This window comes from Oryza brachyantha, chromosome 1 (genome assembly GCF_000231095.2).
Source record: "Oryza brachyantha chromosome 1, ObraRS2, whole genome shotgun sequence".
Lineage (NCBI taxonomy): Eukaryota > Viridiplantae > Streptophyta > Magnoliopsida > Poales > Poaceae > Oryza > Oryza brachyantha.
The window spans coordinates 28,473,535-28,493,873 of NC_023163.2; the positions used below are offsets into that span (position 1 = coordinate 28,473,535).

A 20,339-nucleotide genomic window follows, 5' to 3' on the forward strand; every position below is an offset into this window, starting at 1 on the left:
AACTCATACCATCGGTCCCACTTGTCATGTCTGCAGCTACAAGAATTTGAGGGCCCCACGTCCTTGCTCCCCTACAGAGAATCATTACTCCCTCCGATGCACGAACCCAACCAGAGCACATTGGATCCCCCGTTCCCCGAACCCAAAGTCCAACCAACCGCAAACATGTCACGCTCCCTATTTATAAGGCAGTTCTTAGAAATTCATAGAAGAGAGATAATATTAAATGACGCGTCTACGGTTACACACTAAAAATATTAAATATAGTTTGATTATAAAATAAAATTTAGATTTTATCGGAAAACCATAAGACAGATCTTTTAAGTCTAATTAATCTATCATTAGTATATATTGATTATTGTATCATCTATAACTAATTATGTACTAAAACTAATTATGTACTAATTAGGCTTAAAAGATTCGTCTCATGATTTTTTTCTAACTATAATTAATTTTATAATTAATTTTAGTGTTTATATTAATTGTCTAAAAATTTAATGTAAAGTTTTTAGAAAAAGATTTTAGACCACTGGAACCACCTCGCGAATTGGAACGCATCGCGCCCAATAAAAAAACTCGCCGTCCCACACCGCGCGTCCAGCGGCCATCTCTCACTCGGAGCTCGGCTCGCACGGAACACAACCCTCCCTGAGTTCCCCCCCTGTCTCTCTCCCTGATGCGCCGCCCCCGATGCGGCGGCTCCGACGACCCACCACTTAGCCCGCGGCGGCGGCGATGAAGCGGCCGCTGCGGCGCCCGTTCGCGCTGCTGCTCTTCGTCGTGCTCTGCGGTGCGGCTTCGTTTCCTTCCGTGTTGCGCAGGGCGGCGGCCCCGGCCCCCGTGCTCGCGCCGCCGCTTGATCCCGCGCGCCTCAACGCCACGCTCCTTCGCCTCGCCGCGGCCGATCCGTCGGAGGCGCCGCTGCGGCGCGACGTGGACGATCTCCTCGAGGGCCGGCTCCCGGCCTCCTCCTCGCGCGCGCGCGCGTGGCGGCTACGAGGCGACAGGCTTCACCTCCGCCACCACCAGTTCCCCGTCTACCGGCGCGGCCACCACCCGGATCACGACCACGACCCCCTCCTCCACCCGCTCCCGCGCCAGGAGCTCCTCCTCGACCCATCCCTCCGCCGCGCGCTCCGCTCCTGGCACCGCCTCCGCCGCCACGACCCCGGCGTCCTCCGCAATCTCCCTTCCCTCCTCTCCCTCCCCGGCCGTATCCCCTCCTGCGCCGTCGTCGGCAACAGTGGCATCCTCCTCCGCGCCAGCCACGGTGCCCTCATCGACTCCCACGCCGCCGTTTTCCGCCTCAACAACGCCCGCATCTCCGGCTTCGCCGCGAATGTCGGCGCCAAGACCAACCTCTCCTTCATCAACAGCAACGTCCTCCACCTCTGCGCGCGCCGTCCCAACTGCTTCTGCCACCCCTACGGCGACGGCGTCCCCATCCTGCTCTACATCTGCCAGGCCGCGCACTTCCTCGACGTCGCCTCCTGCAACGCCTCCTCCCGCTCCCTCCACGCCGCTTCCATCTCGGTTACCGATCCCCGCCTGGACGTCCTCTGTGCCCGCATCGTCAAGTACTATTCGCTCCGCCGCTTCGTCCGCGAGACGGGGCGCGCGGCCGAGCAGTGGAGCTGCACCCGCGATGCCGCCATGTTCCATTACTCGTCCGGGATGCAGGCCATCATGGTCGCCGTGGGAGTGTGCGACAGGGTGAGCGTGTTCGGGTTCGGGAAGGCGGCCGACGCGAAGCACCATTACCACAGCAACCAGAAGGCGGAGCTGGACCTCCACGACTACGAGGCGGAGTACGCCTTCTACCGCGACCTCGCCGAGAAGCCTCAGGTAGTCCCCTTCCTCAAGGACGCCGGCATCGTCGTCCCGCCCGTCGTGTTCTACCATTAGAGCGCGTGCTCGCAATGTGCTCGACGTTATGCCACTTCTTTTCAGTGGGGGTTGTGCTGAGTGGCTCACTGTAAAATGCGCTCCATACAGTCCATACGGTGGATTTCTTTAATGTGATTAGATTGATAGGCGAATTGAAATAGTGAGTTTTGATATGACGGTGGGATTGGTGGTGTACTACGAATTAGGATCCCTCCATTGGCATACGTGGATGATTTCTTCAGCTTTTGGCTCATTCATCACGGTAGTTTGTTGGGATTGTAACTGTAATTTAGACTGATCTTTCTTCTTAATTTATGAAGAATCAATTGTACATCTTATATACAGCCTTGCTACAACTATGCTCAGGACGACAGCATGTATCCCAAATGGCAAATACAAACCTCAGCTTTGCATTGTATCATTTGTGCTCGTGACATCACTTTTGCTCCTTCCAAACTCCAATTGGAGTGCTCATTTCACCTAGGAAAATAACTTATTCAAGTCCTTCTCTACCTCTCTAATTCCTTTGCTACCGAAATCTGGAAGGGTTTTAACTACGTTTGTTTCAATACGGAAGTACTCCCTCCCTGCCAAGATAAGTTTATCTTTCTAGTTCAAATTTAAACTAGCAAGATAAATTTACTATAGGACAAAGGGGTCATCTTTTGGGTTTTTTAAATAAAAAGGCAAATGACATATTTGCAAATATAAAATAATTTGCTAATATAATTTTTATATACATGTTTATGCTGATCTAAAAATCAAAGCTGAAAAAAAATAAACTACAATGACAAAACCTCAAAGTTAACTCTAAATTTACGGTTAAAAATTTAAATTTTAACTTATAAGTATAAGCAAAAGCCAAAAGATTGAAAGTGAGACTGAGTAGGAACCACTCCTTTTCTGTACTTTACGTCTGTAGTATGTTCGTTTCATATTTATAAATTCTTCACTGTGAATGCACTACATAGTGAGTTTAATGTTTACTTCTGCTAATGGTAGGACGTAAGAAAAGGTTGCTTTAATATTTCACGGAGAAACACCATTGCTGTAATCTTTTCGGCTCTTGGATGAAAAATTATTTGATTTTTTGATAACTATTTAATGGTGTAAACAATAAAACTAGTTACAATAAAATTAAAATTTTATTTTAAAAAGGTAAGACGATAAATTTCTGTATATAAACTTTTTTATAAAAAATATACAGTTTAGTAGTTTAAGAAATATGCACGTAATAGGCAAGAAAAAATCTGAGAAAAATCTAGGTTAAAAAACACAACCAATTATATTGCATTGCTGTTCTGCGTCTGCCACTAAGGGCATACACACAACAGGAAGGAGTCGAGGGCAGATCCGTCAGTGCTAGCGGCGAAGGACGTGAATCGTGAAGAGGTCACGGCTGAGGACGGCAACGGTCACAAGTCATTATAGACCATGTTTGGATTTTTTTAAGTTCCGTTATATCGAATGTTTAGACACTAATTAAAAGTTTTAAATATAGATTATTAATAAAGCCCACTTCATACTCTGGATTATTTTGCGAGACGAATCTATTGAGCCTAATTAGTTCATGATTAGCGAATATGATGCTACAGTAAATATTTGCTAATCATAACTTAATTAGGCTTAAAAAATTTGTCTAATGAAATAGTATTTATTTATGTAATTAATTTTGTTATCAGTCTATATTTAATACTTCTAATTAACGTTCAAACATCCGATATAACAAGGGACTTAAAAAAGTTCCTGGATCCAAACGGCGACCTAGTCGTCGTCGATATAGACTATGGTCATCACATCGTGCCTTCTTCCAGGATGTCAGGTGTTGTTCTTGTTATGAGTTCTTATGGTGCGTTTGATGTGAAGGAGGGGTAAGATGGGAAATCCGACTATGGTAAGGGTCACCATGAGTCCATACCGTGCCTAGCACTAAGAGCTAAACCGTGGAGCAATGGACCTCACATGTGGCACGCTTGAGCCACCAGAGCTTCATAGATCTCCGCATAGCCTCGCTGAGACCATGGTTTCCTTAGCCTTGTGAGATGTGGTCACTATCCATGCCATCGCATTGAGCATGGCCTAATGAGTTGTTGCCACCTCCAAGTCTGTATATTTTTTATTAATGCTATTGCAGGTTTAGTATGCATCAACACCAACTACCTCCATGGTGACGATGATCATGGAATTCTTTTCTTTTGTTATTTGACCCTTTCAATTTTTTAGTTTTGAATTAAACCATTTATGTTTTTTATCACTTACACCCTCCATCTAAGTTTGATCGTTATATTATAAAAAGATAGCTTTCCATGAATTATCGTCGTATTTACAACAGACGTCTGGGGTGGGCTTGGCGCGGTCGCATGCAGTATTTACTCCAAGACTACTCGCCCTTTCGTATCGTGGGTATGTAGATTGGATTTTTATTGAACTGTAAATTGTTTCTGCTCTGCCGCATCATCGCACTCATCTCCATCGCTGCACACATCAGCTCCACATGAAGCTGCTTCTGCATGTAGAAGACAACATGGCGGTGGAGGGAAGCGATCAATCAGATGCTTTGTTGGAGAGAGAGAGTGCCATGGAAACGAAGAGGTCGTATACGGTTCCGATGACATTCTTGTTGGGATGGATTCATTCGCTGGCGACCTAGAAGTTCCTGATTCCCAAGTCACTGTGGACGTCCAAGCGACGGCTGTGGTTCAGAAGGAGCTCCATGGAGTCGCATCTGCTGTAGTCGAGAGTGAGCTCGACGTTGCTGTAGCCGTGTGTGAGAAAGTTGTGTACGTGGATGTGCACATGCCCTTTTGCATCTCCATGCCACCAAGGTGAGTACCTTCAATTTTGACAAGGCAGCTCATCATGTCTCAACTTTGATGCTCCCTATCATGGTTCCTTACTTGTATGGAGAGCATGATTAGGACATCAACGATGCAGTGACGGACCTATATGGACGATCAAGCGTTTATGACCTGGGCGATTGCCGAGGTCATGTTGGATGCGAAGCGTCCGTTTCGTGTGCGCTTGACCAGCATGCATGCATGGGCTGACGAGAACGTCTAGGCTGTCGCATGGTAGAGCAAGTAGATTACCACAGTTTATTTTTATTAGTCTTGGTGCCAACTCCTAATATGACGATCAAACTTAGATGGAGGGAGTATAAAACTGTTGGTCACGCCAATCTCACTAATGGACAAGAGTTTTACCATGTCTACTACTTATGGTGTGGAAACATTATTTGGTCACTTTTTACTAGCGTGAAAAAAGTATAGATTTAAAATAACTTATTGAAGTGTACATTTTTAAAATCAATTTTTTTTAAAAAATAAAAAATAGCGTGAGTATTTGAGTTACAAGCAGAGCCGACATGAGTATTATACTGTGATCTGAGTACATGAATGATGTAGTTTTACGGTATAAATAATAAAGGTGGATACTCTATCTCTAGTTTTATCTGTATCATTTCCACATCAGTATAAAAACATGTATACAGACTCCAATATCATTACATTTGTTTTCTTTCTTTGCAGTTTTCTAGAGTTAACATAGGAGTTATCTATCATACGAGAAGGGACACATTCTCTATCTTCTTACTTATCTCTATCTAATCACTCAATTTTACATGACACTTTTATGGATAGTACCGGGATAGGCGTGGATTGGGTCATAGGTAATTTATATTTAATTAGTTTAACTAAATAAATTAAATTTATTTAATAGTGAAACTTAATTTGTTTAGCTAAACTACAGCAGATTATAAATTACTCCACGATAGGCTCGAGGTCATCTTAGAGCATCCTATCAATATATTCATCGCATCTTCCATCCTGAAAATAAATGATGAAGCGTAAAACTTAAGTTCTAACATAACATCTATCTCATTATCTATTTTTTGTTGTCATCAATATTAGAAGAGAGAAACTCTATATTTGCATATTTTCTCTCTATCCTACGAAGAGATATAAAGAATGTCATATGTCATATATATGGATGATCTGCTAGAGTAAAAAAATATAAAAAATAAAACTATTTTAGATGATCATCCAAATAAAAATATTGATGATTAAATTTAGATGAGCTACTGGATGGTCTGAAGGTATATCCAGTGCTCTCTCTAAAGGATGCGCCCGTGCTACTACAGTTAGCTTTAAAAGAATACTCAATCAGTACCTAAAAGCTGCTTATCGCTTGCCTGACAAGGAACTTTTGCACCTTCTGCCACTAACGGTGGTGCTCGTATCCTAAAAAAGTGATTTGACAGCCTAGTCATGCTTTGGAGCTCACTGATGCTCTCGCAGCCCTCCACAGTTCCACCAGTCCTTGCCGGTTTTGTGGTGCACTCTTCTTGTTGGCTAGTACTTGGCTTGCTGCTAGCGCTGCCGTAGCACGGCAGTGCACATGTCAAGCACAGATTGCCAGTTTATGATGGGTTCAAGTCTGAACTCGGAAGACATCAATCATCATCAGCAGAGCCTACTTCTGTACGGGACATTAATATGGGCTTAAGTTCCTAAGATGAGTCCGATGAAGCGATTCAAGGATCAGGCCCTGATGAAGCGATGGATTACACGGCCCAGTAAAGGTCCTAAACCAGAAGTCCATTACCGCAAGTCCTTGACTCCATGGCATCAGCGTGAGCTACAAGTCTAGAACACAACCTAGAAGCCGACGGACACCGACACCGATAACAAAAGCTGGGCCATAATTTAATGGATTTTGATCAAATTTCTTTGAAATTTACCGATAACTGATCAGTTAGTGGTAACCGTTGTTAGCGACATACGGAGTATCAAGGTAACTCTAAGGTAAACGATAACTGATAGCAGCATAAACCATGCGTAGAACCAGATGTGAGCAACTGAGCATGCTGCCATGGACTCCAGCTTTATTAGTGGTTAACAGAGAATGAAAGAGACGGGACAAGTGTCAACCAGTTGAGGTGCTGTACCAGTGTACTACCAGTGGTTATTTTGTGGTAGGTGGTTAATTTGACTTGGGAGCTAAATAACTGATTGTGATATTATCAACCAGGGTGACAGAGAAAATGACAAACGATATATTTATAAACAAAAAATAATTTATAAATAAAATTTATATATATAGATGTCCCTATATAGTTATCTAAAAGCTTAATTTAGAAAATAAACTTCAATAAAAATCTCTAAAATTAATTTTAAATTTAATGTATAAGTAAAAATGAAAAGATAGAGATGTAAGACTCTGAAGAAGACGGCACACGGCAGCCAAAAATTCTCGACAGAGAAATACAGGGTTCAACCAAGTTGAACTCCCGCGCACTGACATACATGTTCTTATTACGGAGTTACCACCATTGACCTGCTGTTATCTAGTTGTATTTTTCCTGTTCAATGCATACGGTTTTCTTCGTTGATTCACTTTTAAGTATGGTCCATGCTGAAGACTCAAACTTGTCCAAAGGTAGAGTTTGACTGTTTGAATGTAATGAGAGCCATATAAATGCGTGTCTGACAGGGTGAGACGTAAGTGCAGCTATCGAACGAGTTTGTGCGTGCTGCGCCAGCGTGACCAATTTCTGATGCAATTTACTTCCCAAATTTTTTTAAAAATATCACATCGAATTTTTGGACACCGAAATAAAGCATTGTTTTTAAATAAACAAAAAAAAACTATTTGCACAGTTATGGAAGAAATCTTAAGATGAATCTTTTGAGCCTAATTAGTCCATGATTGACCATAAGTGCTACAGTAACCAACATATGTTAATGATGGATTAATTAGGTTCAAAAGATTCGTCTCGCGGCTTCTAGTCTAGCCGTGAAATTCGTTTTTTCATTCATGTTCGAAAACCCCTTCCGACATCCGGTCAAACGTTTGATGTGATGTTTTTACTAAAAAAATTTTGGCAACTAAACACCACCTCAAAGTCCATTGTCGTCGGGCTTCCTTAGTTCCCAAAATTTTTTTCAAAAACATCACATCAAATTTTTGGACACCTAAATAAAGCATTAAACATAGATGAATCAAAAAACTAATTGCACAGTTATGGAAGAAATCTTGAGACGAATCTTTTGAGCCTAATTAACACATAATTAGCCATAAGTGCTATAATAACCAAAATGTACTAATGATGGATTAATTAGGCTCAAAAGATTCGTCTCGCGGTCGCGGTTCCTAGGCTAGCCGTGAAATTCGTTTTTTCATTCGTATCCGAAAACCCCTTCCGACATCCGGTCAAACATTTGACGTGACACTTCTTCTAAAAATTTTCTCAATCTAAACACCACCTAAAAGATGAGATATAAAAAATGAGCTTCAACAGAACATCTATCATATTTCTATTTATAGATGTCATTCATATTAGGAGAGAGAAATTCTATATTTAAATGTTCTCTCTCCATCCTCCAAAAAAATATGGAGGATATCATATATAGATGATCTGCTGAAGTACAAAGAAATACGAAGGATAAAACTATTTTAAATAATCATCTAAATGAAGGATATGGATGACCAAAGCTTTGGTAGCCTACACAAGTGTAGTACATAGCATTCGGACAGCTATGTGCTGTCATTTTTAACGGAGACTTTGACTGATCAGTGCAAGAAGAGGAATATTGTACTACAGTAGTAACAAGTACTAAAAGAAAGGATTTGTGGTTTTATGGTTATGGAGCGAGTCGGAAGAGCCACCATCGATCCGGCGATCACTAGCGGTGGGCTGGGCTCATCAACAACCGTGCATTGGATTTTCTTTTATGCTAAAATTTTCATAGCTAATTAAATAAATTTATTTCGGCTCTAAAACTTTGCTAGCTCCGCCGCTCCTTCTGGTAAGTGACAACATGTGAAGCAAAACGTCCCTCAGTTTGGACTTTGGAAATTGGAATAGCTAATACTAGTATACATACTGTGTACGGCTTGGCCGTTGTCTCAATTGCCTTTAGTTAAAGCCGTGCTTATATCCCTCTATAATCTTTTCCCCTGTGTGACTCCGCGACCATGAACGAGATGAAATATTTACGCACGAAATCTGATCACATATTCGCATGCCAGTATGCCGCGTGCATGGTCCCGGTGCTGCATTGACGATCAGTAATCAGTCATTCGTTTCCTACGTTAACTGCGAACATGAAATTGATCAGATGCAGCACGTGTGCATGCAACGTATGGTAACCGTGTTTATCCAATGTGAACAGGCATCCAGATATAACTGCTGCTGCTGCCCTGCTGCGCTGTCGAGAGATAGACGTCGTCCTTGCTACGCATGATTAGCATCCAAATCAGCTCTCTCGTGTAGTCGTGTGTGGGACCTTAATCAATCAATTCGCTCGACCGAGCACTATAATCATTATCATTTTGCTTTCAATAAATATAATCGAGATACTTTATTAAAAATAAAAAATATTTCATAACAAAATTTTCATATATACTTTAAAACAAAGACGAAAATATAAACTATAAAAAAGCCAAAAAATAATTTTATTTTTAAATTTTAAATTTTAGCTAATACTATCTGGTTTGTATAGATTCATCTGGACATCAATATATATGTTTCGATTCATTAGCACAAATAATACTAAAAAAAATATTATAATATAGAATAAAAAAATAAACTATAAACATAAACGAAAATATACATATACACGTACGTATTGCTTGCGGGAAACCACAAACAAACGACACGCACGTCAGAGAGATAGCTAGCCCCAGCCGCGCATGCACTACGATACGTTCCCATCAGTCGTCGCGCGCGCGGTCACGACGCACGCGCTTATACCGTACTCGCATCATCTCGCGCCGTGCAGATCCATCGATCGATCGCCTGCTGATGCCACGCACGACGCATGGTTTTCTGCCTGGTCCGATTGGCCGGCGCGCGGTCGGCCGGCCCGGCCGAAACGGGAAGGCATGGTCGGTCGATTTTAACCGACAAGCGCTCGTGGCGGAGTCGCGCGTGGCGGGTTTAATCGATCTCGATCAGTGTAGTACTACTACTCGGTGGTGCGCGCAGCGGGTTCTTAGCTATATTCTCCCCACGTAGCACGTACGGTATATATGCGCGCGCGCGAGGCAGAGGTGAATTAACGAGAGGCATATGCGTTGCACCGGGCCACCGGGGTCACCTCGCGAGTTCACGATACTTTGCCAACCCGCGCGCGTTCGCGGACGCGGGGACGCGCGCCTCATTTTTGACATTCCCCGACCCATCGTGGCCGGTGTTCAGACCCATGCCAAGCCGCCGCGCCATGTAGCGTACTACACCTTATGTATCGTTCGCGATACATACTGAAGAACTGTCTGAACATATATATTGTGCATGGTGTTATACATCCTTTGATTTGTCCATTTTGGTAATCTACTTCACGGGCGCATACATGACCCCATCTGCTAAATATTCATGTACATAGACTAATTAAGCTTGTTTTACCTGATCACATTGTTTTCACGTGGTCAAGCTAGCGCACTAACATACAGTATATACTACACCGGCCCACCATTTAATTACAGTCGCCAAAATTCGTTTTCTCTGCTTACCATCGCACTCACACCAAGACGTACGATGCCAAGTGAAGGCTGCAGACGATACAAGCTGCTCCACATCGCTGCATGCATATGTGTGTGTGACCTGGTTGCGGTCCAGGGAGCCACAAAGTTGGACTTGGTCGATCGAAAAAGGCTCGCTCGTTACGTCGTCGTTAATTACCCCCCACGCAGAAGCCTTTTAGAAATGTGGACGAGGGAAAGCACCTGACTCGATCTAGCTCCGGTAAAGGCGCCAATCCGTGCCATAATAATTAGTCCCGGCTGGTGCGCGCGCGCGCGTTTACGCTTAATCTAGGTGCACCGCCGCACTTGTGTCCAGATTAACCTTTGATTTTGGCGGTGTCTGATGACGCGATGGCTATTTGGCTAACTTTAGCTAGCTAGCTGCGCGTGCATCCGTCGCTTTCTCAGTTTGACTTCGCCACACATATGCCTCCGCGAAGAATGTTGAAATTTTTGCTACGTTAGCTAGCTAGCTATAGCGCTAGCTAACGCCATAATTTGCACCACATAACAAGCCAGAATTTGCACTGGGTCCTCCACGTCGCATTCTATCATATAGCTAGCATGACTCAGAGGATCGAAGTATCGAACCATACTAGAGTAGAAAATTAGGTGTCAAATCTACCTTATTAACTGCAAGCCTACATATATTGCCTGTGGCAATTAGCAGGAGTTTGTAGGTTAAGCAGAGCTAGCCACCACGCGAACCCTGGTGAGAGGTTGTCATGCTATTTAAGCCAATTGCTGCAGGTGGCACATGAAGTACAATTGATAAGAGAGGGTACAACTGTTGCGTTCAAGTTTTTACACCAACAATATGCAACAACGACAACCTAATTGACCTTACAAGCCCACCAGGGTTTTTTTTTTCCTCATGCATGGTGTGGCTAGCTGACACAATTTTCAGCCTAGTAGTTTGTTTGCCACTGGTCCGTAGTAATGTGGCATTCCAAAACGGTGTAACAACAATAATAAAGACTTTGTTTCAGTTTCCATTAATAGTTGTAAATTAAAAATACTTACAAAATTTAATGTAGTATCCCCGCTAATACCGTCTCAGCTTATTTATATTTTCATAATTTAATAATATCCATGGTCGGAAACTCGATCGGAATTGCTGAATACAAGTTGGAGCTCCTCATGGAGTATTGATAGTTTTTTATTAAACAATTTAGGAATTAATATGTACCACCTTCATCGTATTATAAAATATTTTTGGTCTATCTAAATTTATCTATGGATCAATGCATATGTTTTATATATGTGTGTGTTTAAATTTATTATATATGTGTTTAAATTTATTAGTATTCATATAAATCTATAGAAAATAAAATAGCTTATAACAACATGGAACGGAGGTAATATAAAGCTATATATATTCTTGTCTTGGAGCTTTCCATTATAGCACTTAAATTGATAGAAAAACAATTTGTTCAGTACTTCATGACAGTACTTCGATTTCATGATTTAAATATGGAAAATCAAAATAATAATTATCTAGTTGCACCTAGTTTTCTCGCACTTAGATTGATAGAAAATCAATTTATTCAGTATTTATACGATTAATGTGGAATTTCCTTAAAGTTGCTAATTACTACTGGTAATTTGGTATGTATAGTTTCAACCACTATATGCTGCGTGGCGCCTTGCCTATAGATGAATGTATGACCATAGTTATATACTGTTCCCCTATTAAAAACAGAATTTTGTTGAAATGCCTAAATTATAAGTTCATATTGGGGCATTTTGTTCCACACTTGCAATTTAAAGGTTCTGCTAACTTTCACTCACATAAAATTTTCCTGTTTTACAACTATACAAATGTGTAATTAATGCTTACCGGAAAGTGCATTCAATATATGTATTTTGTAATTTTAGCATCGGTTTGTTGCAGTTTGTAGTTCCATTAATTTATTTTAGCTATTCAAATAAATTTACTTTATTTTGTCTATGTTAGAAATTTTTTTGAATTTACTTATATTCGAGGTTAGAATATTTTGTATTTTTACTCATTTTTCCTTGTAAAGAAACAACACATAACCAAGATGTCAAATCATGTAAAAGCCACCTTATCAAAACTTCATCATCATTCTACTTGATCTTCTATTGAATTTTGAAACAAGGTACTCTCTCGGTTCCAGAATATAATCATTTCTAAGATTTAAATTTTATAGCATAATATAAGCAGTAGTGCTCTAATTTCAGAGGTGATTGTTTGGTCAAACGACATATTTACAAATAAAAAATATTTTTTGAATAAAACTTTTATAGACGTATTCTTTGCGATATAAAAGCCAGAGCTAGAAAATAAATTTTGGTAAAAAAACCCTAAAATCAATTGTATATTTAAGATTAAAAATTTAAATTTTAGCTAGTAAGTACAAGCAGAAACAAGATGTGGGTGCATAATTCTGATCATATTAATTATTCCCTACCAACCAGAAGCTTCAAAAGAGAATCCAAATCATTTAAAATTCAAAGACCGATCACTGAAGTGACTAAAATGATATATTTTGACCAAATCTTAATATTTATTGAATATCCCAAAAATACTTATATTCTGAAGTTGGAGGAGTAAATTTCAACAAAAAAAGTATATAATGAAAAAAATATAGTGCATGCATGCATAAAAAATAGAAAAAAAATCATACTCCTTGGGAAAGAAAGGTACTCATCAGTTTCAGGATATAAGATGTTTTGATTTTCTCTATATTTATCTATTAACCGATATATATACATGTCTATATTTATTAGTATGCGTATGAATATAAGAAAAACTAAAATATTTTATAACCGGAAATGGAGGTAATAATTAAGAACTTCAAAGATATATGATACTATGAACTAAGCAGTATCCGAACGACCGATCAATGTATATACATGTGTAAACTAAGAATTAATCAGCCTCTCATTGCTCAACAATTGCCTCATAAACGTAATTATAATAGGTTCCAAATTACTAGTTTAATTAGCCTGTGAAGCTGAGAAATTTTCTCCGATACAAAGCGGCCGACACATCCTCTATAATCAGCACTACTACTGCCTGCAGTTCCCACTGCAGAAGAAAATTCATCTACTTCACAGCTTTCGGCACTGAAAGCCACCTTATTGTGTGCTAAGAGTTTGCTTAAATTTCCTCCTAAATCTCCACAGATCGATGCATGCACATATCAGCATTGTAAGATCTATATAGCCCAAACAAATAGCCGCATACATAACTAACTAGCTACTTGCTCGGCAATTGCATGGTCACTAAGTCGATCTATACGCGAGCAGTAACGCTCATGTATACATAGACTTAGTAACATATATACCGAAGCAGGTAGACATCGTCATCATCCTCGACCAATCAATCTCACCGTTGGAAGCTTATGATGCGGTCCTTGTCGGCGGGGGCAGCGACGGCGGCGGCTTCGGCGACGGGGAGGTGGTGGGCGCCGAAGGAGCGGACGTGATCGTTGAGGGAGCGTTTGTGCTTGAAGTCGGAGCCGCAGGCGCAGAACCAGCGCTTGCCGCAGTTCTTCTCGTGCGTGCGCCAGTCGCCCTTGACGGCGAAGGGCTTGGCGCAGCGGCGGCAGTGGAAGGGCTTGGCGCCGTGCTTGCGCTTGTAGTGCGTCTGCAGGGTGCGGAAGTCCTTGAGCGGCCGCGCCCGCGGGTGGGCGACGTTGTTCTTGCACCCCGCCGCGCAGCAGTAGCACGGCAGCTTCAGCATCGCCAGCGTCTGCGTCCCCTTGAGCGACTCCGGGCCCTTGCGGTACTCCCGCCCGTGCCCCCACATGTGCATCTGCATCGATCATGATCATCCCCACATCAGCAATGATCGAATAGCGAGGTAGCCACGATGTGATTTAGATGTGTGTTTTTAACTTGAAGGACTGATGGATGGTTATACACAGACGGCCGGTGTAGTAGTGTTTTATGGGAATTTGTAGACGAAAAATATATGTTTTTTTGTGTGTAAATTCTCAGGTTTATAGCACATCAGGGTCACACCACCTATAGGTGCAGTTTGTGAGTTTGTGATGTCCGTGTCGGTCATAGACTCAGTTGAAAATATGCATAAAAAGGATAAACTAAATTTAAGAATTATCTGGTGGTGCTTCTTTGTCCAAAGATGAACAAAACAATAATCATATCATGCTTTTCTTTTATGACATAGGTAAAGAATCATAAGGGAAGCGAACTGACAATATCCAAGGACGTCACGTACCTGCATATTGTTGTATCTGTTGAAGGTTTTGTTACAGACATGGCAGACAAACTGCACCGGGCCGATGAGGATCTGCGCGGGCGTCGGGATCCAATACCGGTTGCTCATCGCCACGCCGCTCTCCGCCACGACCCCTCCGCCGAACTCCCCCACTGTGATGCTACTCGATCCTTCCACCGACGCCACCGCCTCGCCGTACTGCTCTTCCTCCCCCTCCACCTTGCACCCGCCATGCATAGGCTTCCACTCATCCATCTCCTCCTCCCCAACATCGTCGTCGTCGTCGTCGTCTTCCTTCTCCCCATAATCCTCTTCCGCCTCCTCCATGGTGAACTCCTGAGCACTAGATCCGGTAACCGGCAAGCCGATATTCAAGTCCACTCCGGGCTCCAGCACTCCCGCTGCGTGTGCACCACTCACGATCTCTTCTTTCACTGGATACTCAGGCCTCTTCCCCTCCTCGAGCATGCTGAGCAGTGGCAAACAAGTCATGCCACTGCTATCTTCTTGAACTCCACCTCCGCCGTCTTCCCCAGTTTCTCGATCCCTGGACATCATCGACGACGATGAAGAAAAAGACGACGACCGGGACGATGAGGACGGCGCCGCCGCCGCCGGTGGCTTGAGCCACTCAAAGAAAGGCGAGGCGGCGACGACCTCACCTTCCATGGCGCCGCAGGTCCGCAGCCCCATATAGTGCTCGATTAGCGATCGATCTCTACTTACACACACAGAGCTCTCACTTAAATTAATTGCTCGCAGGGGAGATGGTATATAGCTTTCTTGATCCTGGGGTTTGGTGGCGTGGAGAAGATGAGAGAGATGGGGAGAGAGGAAGGGGTATAATCTAGCCTAATGTCAAGGCGTGCATGTGTCACGGTCTTGAAGAAAATGAAATGGCTGGCTGGGAGCTGGGGGCCATTTATATATATGCCCTTGGGTGCATACTGTATAGCCAGCTTTATGTCCGTGCGTGAATATGCAAGGCCCGGCCGGGCTGATGTTTTGGTCTTTTTGGAGGCTTTCACACACGAGCCAAATTAGGCAAAGCCGAGCCGCCGCTCGGCCTGCGCGAGGGTTGGGGTTATGGTATGGGATACCGCGTGCAGTGTGAATGTGGTTTCGCGCTTGCTAGCTGCGCTGCGTCACTGCGTGTGGTCCCGAGGACCGCTGGCTGCTGGTGCTATTTGTGGCGTAATACTACGCTGCGTGCGGCGTACCTAGCTAGCCCGGTGGCGCGGCTGCAGGGGCGTCGCGACTGCCCAGTGCTGTGCTGGGCAGATCGGTTGGACAACTGCAGTACACAGGGGGGAAGGGAAACAAAGGAACCGCTCGTGTTCTTTGTTCTCACGTGCACGTACGGTCACCGATGTCCAATTCCTTTTTCTTCTTGTTTCGGATTTATTTTCCGGTTAGTTTTTTAATATACACACGCAAGAAGAGTTCAAAGTTTATACACAAGGAGGTACGCCTCTCTGCCGGATGCTGGGATTAATAGCCGGAGCTGTAACGAAATACAGAGGGATCAATATCAATCACTTGTTTTTTAATGTTTTAAACTGAGTCTACCTTGCCTACGGATGACTAAGCTTGATTAATGGGGGTGCATATATGATAAAAACACATGGACTCTAACACATAGCTTAGTCCCTTGGGGCCAACTCAATTACTCAATGGTAGCTGCTTACCTTCCACTGCCCGAAACACACATGCACCATATCTTTTCACTTGAGCTTATATTTATATATTAAATTTTTAAATTTTAACTTTAAATTTAGAGTTAATTTTGGGGTTTTTTATCAAAAATTTATTTTCCTGTTTTGGGTTTAGATAGCTAAGAATGTGTATATAAAAGTTTTATTTACAAATTATTCTTTGCTTACAAATATATTATTTTTTCATAAAAAAACCAAACAAATTCTCCCCAATGGTTAAAGGCCAAAACAACCGAGAGTTGCCATATTTCGTGATAGTGAGGGAGGTTGTGTTTTCTATGGATGAAAGATAAACGATTAAATATTATTTAATTTTCTAATAGCTATATAATACAATGAAATTAAATACAAAATATATTTTAGATAGGTGATATGATAAATTTTGTTTTTTTAAAATATAGCATTTAACAATTCAGAAAGTATGGACATAAAAATCGAAGAATAATTTGCACGGTAGCGTCTAAAAAGAAGAATACCGCCTGTTGGGGAACAAATATCCATGTCATTTCACCATCTGCTCTCTGTTAGTCTGTTCAATGATCACCCTCGTGATCGGCAAGATCAGCGGAAGCCGAAAAATAGTTAAGCCGACATGGACGAGTGCAACTTTACCTTACTCCAGTAGAACGCGACGCCATCGATCAGGTGGCCCGTGGCCCGCGCGAGAGACTCCGTCAAAAAGGAGATTGAACTACCGATCGTTGAGCTTAGCCTTGCATGACCAGACCGCACCGAGGAATAATCGAAAAAAATCATGGTTCGTTACAAGTACACCACCCCGCGGGCCGCGCGCCCCAACCGTCCACCGTTCAAAGCTCCAGAGCGGCAGCGGGAGGTGTCGAGGCGGGTGCATGCACGAGCTGCGCGCGCGTAGGTAGGCTAGGCGGCATACCGCATACTGATACCGGCATACGTGGACGACGCGCGATTCCGATCGATCGTCTTTTGAATGGTGGCGCCATCATTAAACCCGGACCAAACCGTAGAAAGTAGTGCGCGAGGTGATTCAAAAGCAGGGCGCCCAGACGGGCATTCGGCCGTGTTGGACTCGGTCGAGTCTCGCGTCGCGTGGTGGAATGGACTACGAGGGTGGTGCACGGCAGCATGGGGGGATTGTGGGGGAGCTGAACGGCTCCACTGGGCCTGGAAATCTAAGGCCTGGTCCCCATGCGACAAATCGGCCCACGCCGACTTGCGGGGCCACGGTTCGTCGCTCAATGTCTAGGCTGAATATAAGTGCTCTTCTTCCCGGAAGCACGACGGTTAACGGGGCCGGGGCCGGGGCCGGGGCCGTGTAGAAATCAAACTATGATAGCCTGTTGATAGAAATGATAAGATCCAGTACAGTCCATGCCTCCATTGTTTACCATCAAGAGTGGGGCACGAGAGAGGCGCAAACCGTGGTACCATGCTTGTCAATGGGTAATGTAATGGTAATACAGTGGTAACCATGTTAAATCCAAAGAACCTTAAAAAGTTCTTGAAATTTTGATAAATTTTGTTGGGTTTTTCATGGTTTCTCACCGTAAATGCACATAACCCATGCTTATTACCATGGTGCAGTGACCTTAGCTTCGATGGTATGGGACACCCTTTTGGAGGAGATATGGAGGAGATAAAAGGTTTCGTCTCAAGATTTTTTCTTATATCTATTTTTTAAAATATTTACAAAATTATATTTTCATTTGAAGTATCAATCCCTAATGTACTTTGGGAGGATGTTTTATAACTATAAGCAGACACCCAATGTGGGAGGTTGGCTCAGGTTGATTTTTGCAGGCGGCACCTTTAACATCGTGGCATATGATGTTTTTTTTCACTAGAATGTCATGAAGAATATATTTGACATACGCTGTTCAGAAAACGCTTTAGGGGAGGATGACAAATGGCCTATTGCGAGTTCCTTCCCAACTAAAAATTTTGTGTTAAGAGGTCATCTGCAGAAAGTTAAAAAAAAAGTTTTATGAAAAAAAAAGCATGAAGATGAACACCTAGCAAAACTATTTTTTCTATGTTACACGTGTAGGAAACTCGGGTGTTCCAGCATATCTTTTCGCTTATGCTTATAAGTCAAAATTTAAATCTTCACAACCTTCAATTTAGAGTTGATTATGTGGTTTTTCATTATTTGCTTTTATATCACTGAGAACAAATTTAGAAAAGTTTTATTCATTTTTTCACGTGTGCCATTTCAATTTTTCATCCAAACAATCAAAAGATGACCACCTTCGTGTCTGTGCGTTTGTTTTTCATCAAAACTAGAAAGTTGTCCAAAACTTGTCAGGGCTCAAGCTATTTATATATATTCATGTGTAAATACCGTTTAGAAAAATCCAAAATTCGGATTAAAAAATAAAAATAATTAATATTGAGCGAAGAGTCCATCCATACGTGCAATTTAAAAATATCTAAAATTCCAAAATAAAATATGATAAGTAATACAATTTTAGAATTAAGAAATAAATAAAAGTGAAAAAAGAGCATACGTGTAATTACATTTTATAAAAAACAAAAATTTGGATTAAAAATGAAAATAATATATTGAGTGAAGAGTTCATCTATAAGTGCAATTTGAAAACATCTAACATTTCGTTTAAAAATAAGTAAAGTTAAGATAAATGCCACACCCGGAGTTTCGTCCTAAGCCTAAATCGTAAAAAGAAATTCGTAAGCAACAATTGGCTTAATTAACTCAGGAAAAATCCCTCTAAAAGGAATTAATTCAATTAAATCGAGGCTCGCAAATCGACTAACAGGATTTAAAATTTAAATTGCAGAAGTATAAAATTTGGCCAAACAAATTAATTTAAAACTCGGCAAAAATGAGGTTTTCCTTTTTCCCTTCTTTTTCCTTTCTTTTTCCCTTCCTTCTCAAATTGGGCCAAAGTCCAATTTTCCTCCCTCTCTCTTTTTCCTTTTCCTTTTCTTTTTCTTTTCCTTCCCGGGCCGGCCCAGCCGAGCCGGCCCAGCCGAGCCGGCCTCCCTCCGCCCGCCAGCGCGCGCCCCCGCCTGGGCCGCGGCTTCGGCCCAGCTCGCCGCGACGCCCGCGCCGCGAGTCCGCGCCGCCTCCCTCCTCTCTCTCGCGCCACTGACAGGTGGGGCCCACCTGTCAGTGACTGCTTCGCCCGCCGCGCCGCGTCCGAGCCGGACTCCGCGCCGTCGCCGCAACCGCCGCCGCCGCAACCGCCGCCGCCGAGACCGCGTCGTCGCCGACTCGGTCTCCAACCTCCGCCCGCCCTAGCCGGTGCCGCCACCCTATAAATCCCGAGCCGCCGCGCGCCGTCGCTCACTTTCCGCCGACGCTCGTGTCGCCGCCGCGCTGCTGCCTCTCGCCGCCGCCGCGCAACTTCGCCGTCGGACGCCTTCGCCGCCGTCCAGCCGCGTCATCACCTCCGCGCCGCTGTCGCCGACCGGTGGCCATCCTCGTCGTCGCCGGTGAGCGTCCCCGCGCCGCGCATTCCTAAGTCGCGCCGTCGTCGTCGCGCCCGGTCGCCTCGCCGCCGCCGATCGATCTCCGCCGCCACCGCCGATCTCCCGCACCCGCCCGCGTCGCCACCTCCGCCTCGGTCTCGCCGACCCGCCCGCGCCCTCGCCGCCGCCGGTGAGCCCCCGCACCCTCCTCCCCTCTTTCTCCCCCTTTCCGGCCGACCGCCGCCGAGTCGCGCGCCGTCGCCGGACGAGACCGAAGCTCGCCGCTCCCGCCGGTCGCTGTGGTCATCGTCGCCTCCGCGTCGCCGACGTCTGGCCGCCATTGCTTGCGCCCGCGCGTGCCGCGCCGTCACCGCTCGCCAGTCGCCGTCGCCGCTGTCCTTCCACCGCCGCCGTGCGTCGCCGCCTCGGCCGTCGTCGTCGTCGTGCCGTCGCCGCCCGCCAGTCGTCGCCTTTGCGTCGTCGCCGTCGCGCCGCCGTCGCCGTGCGCCGCCGCCGCGTCTCCCGCCGGTCGCCGCCGTCCGCCCGAGCCGCGCTCTGCTCTGTTCCTCTCTCGCTGACGAGTGGGCCCCACC

The 20,339-nt window shown here is 44.1% G+C and overlaps 2 protein-coding genes across 2 annotated transcripts; one reads left to right on the forward strand and one right to left on the reverse strand.

Annotated features, from left to right (window-relative positions):
* The first annotated feature begins 614 nt into the window (after positions 1-614).
* Positions 615-2,354, forward strand: LOC102720393 (sialyltransferase-like protein 1). The gene has a single exon (XM_006646432.3). It carries the CDS (start codon positions 736-738, stop codon positions 1,903-1,905), a length of 1,170 nt encoding a protein of 389 aa, XP_006646495.2. The 5' UTR covers positions 615-735; the 3' UTR covers positions 1,906-2,354.
* An 11,411-nt stretch (positions 2,355-13,765) lies between these two features.
* LOC102709806 (protein TRANSPARENT TESTA 1-like) lies at positions 13,766-15,351 on the reverse strand. The gene is made up of 2 exons (XM_006665051.2): positions 14,621-15,351; positions 13,766-14,194 (listed from the first exon to the last, which is right to left on the reverse strand). The coding sequence occupies exons 1-2, from the start codon at positions 15,311-15,313 to the stop codon at positions 13,766-13,768; spliced, it is 1,122 nt and encodes a 373-aa protein (XP_006665114.2). The 5' UTR covers positions 15,314-15,351.
* Positions 15,352-20,339: the final 4,988 nt, after the last annotated feature.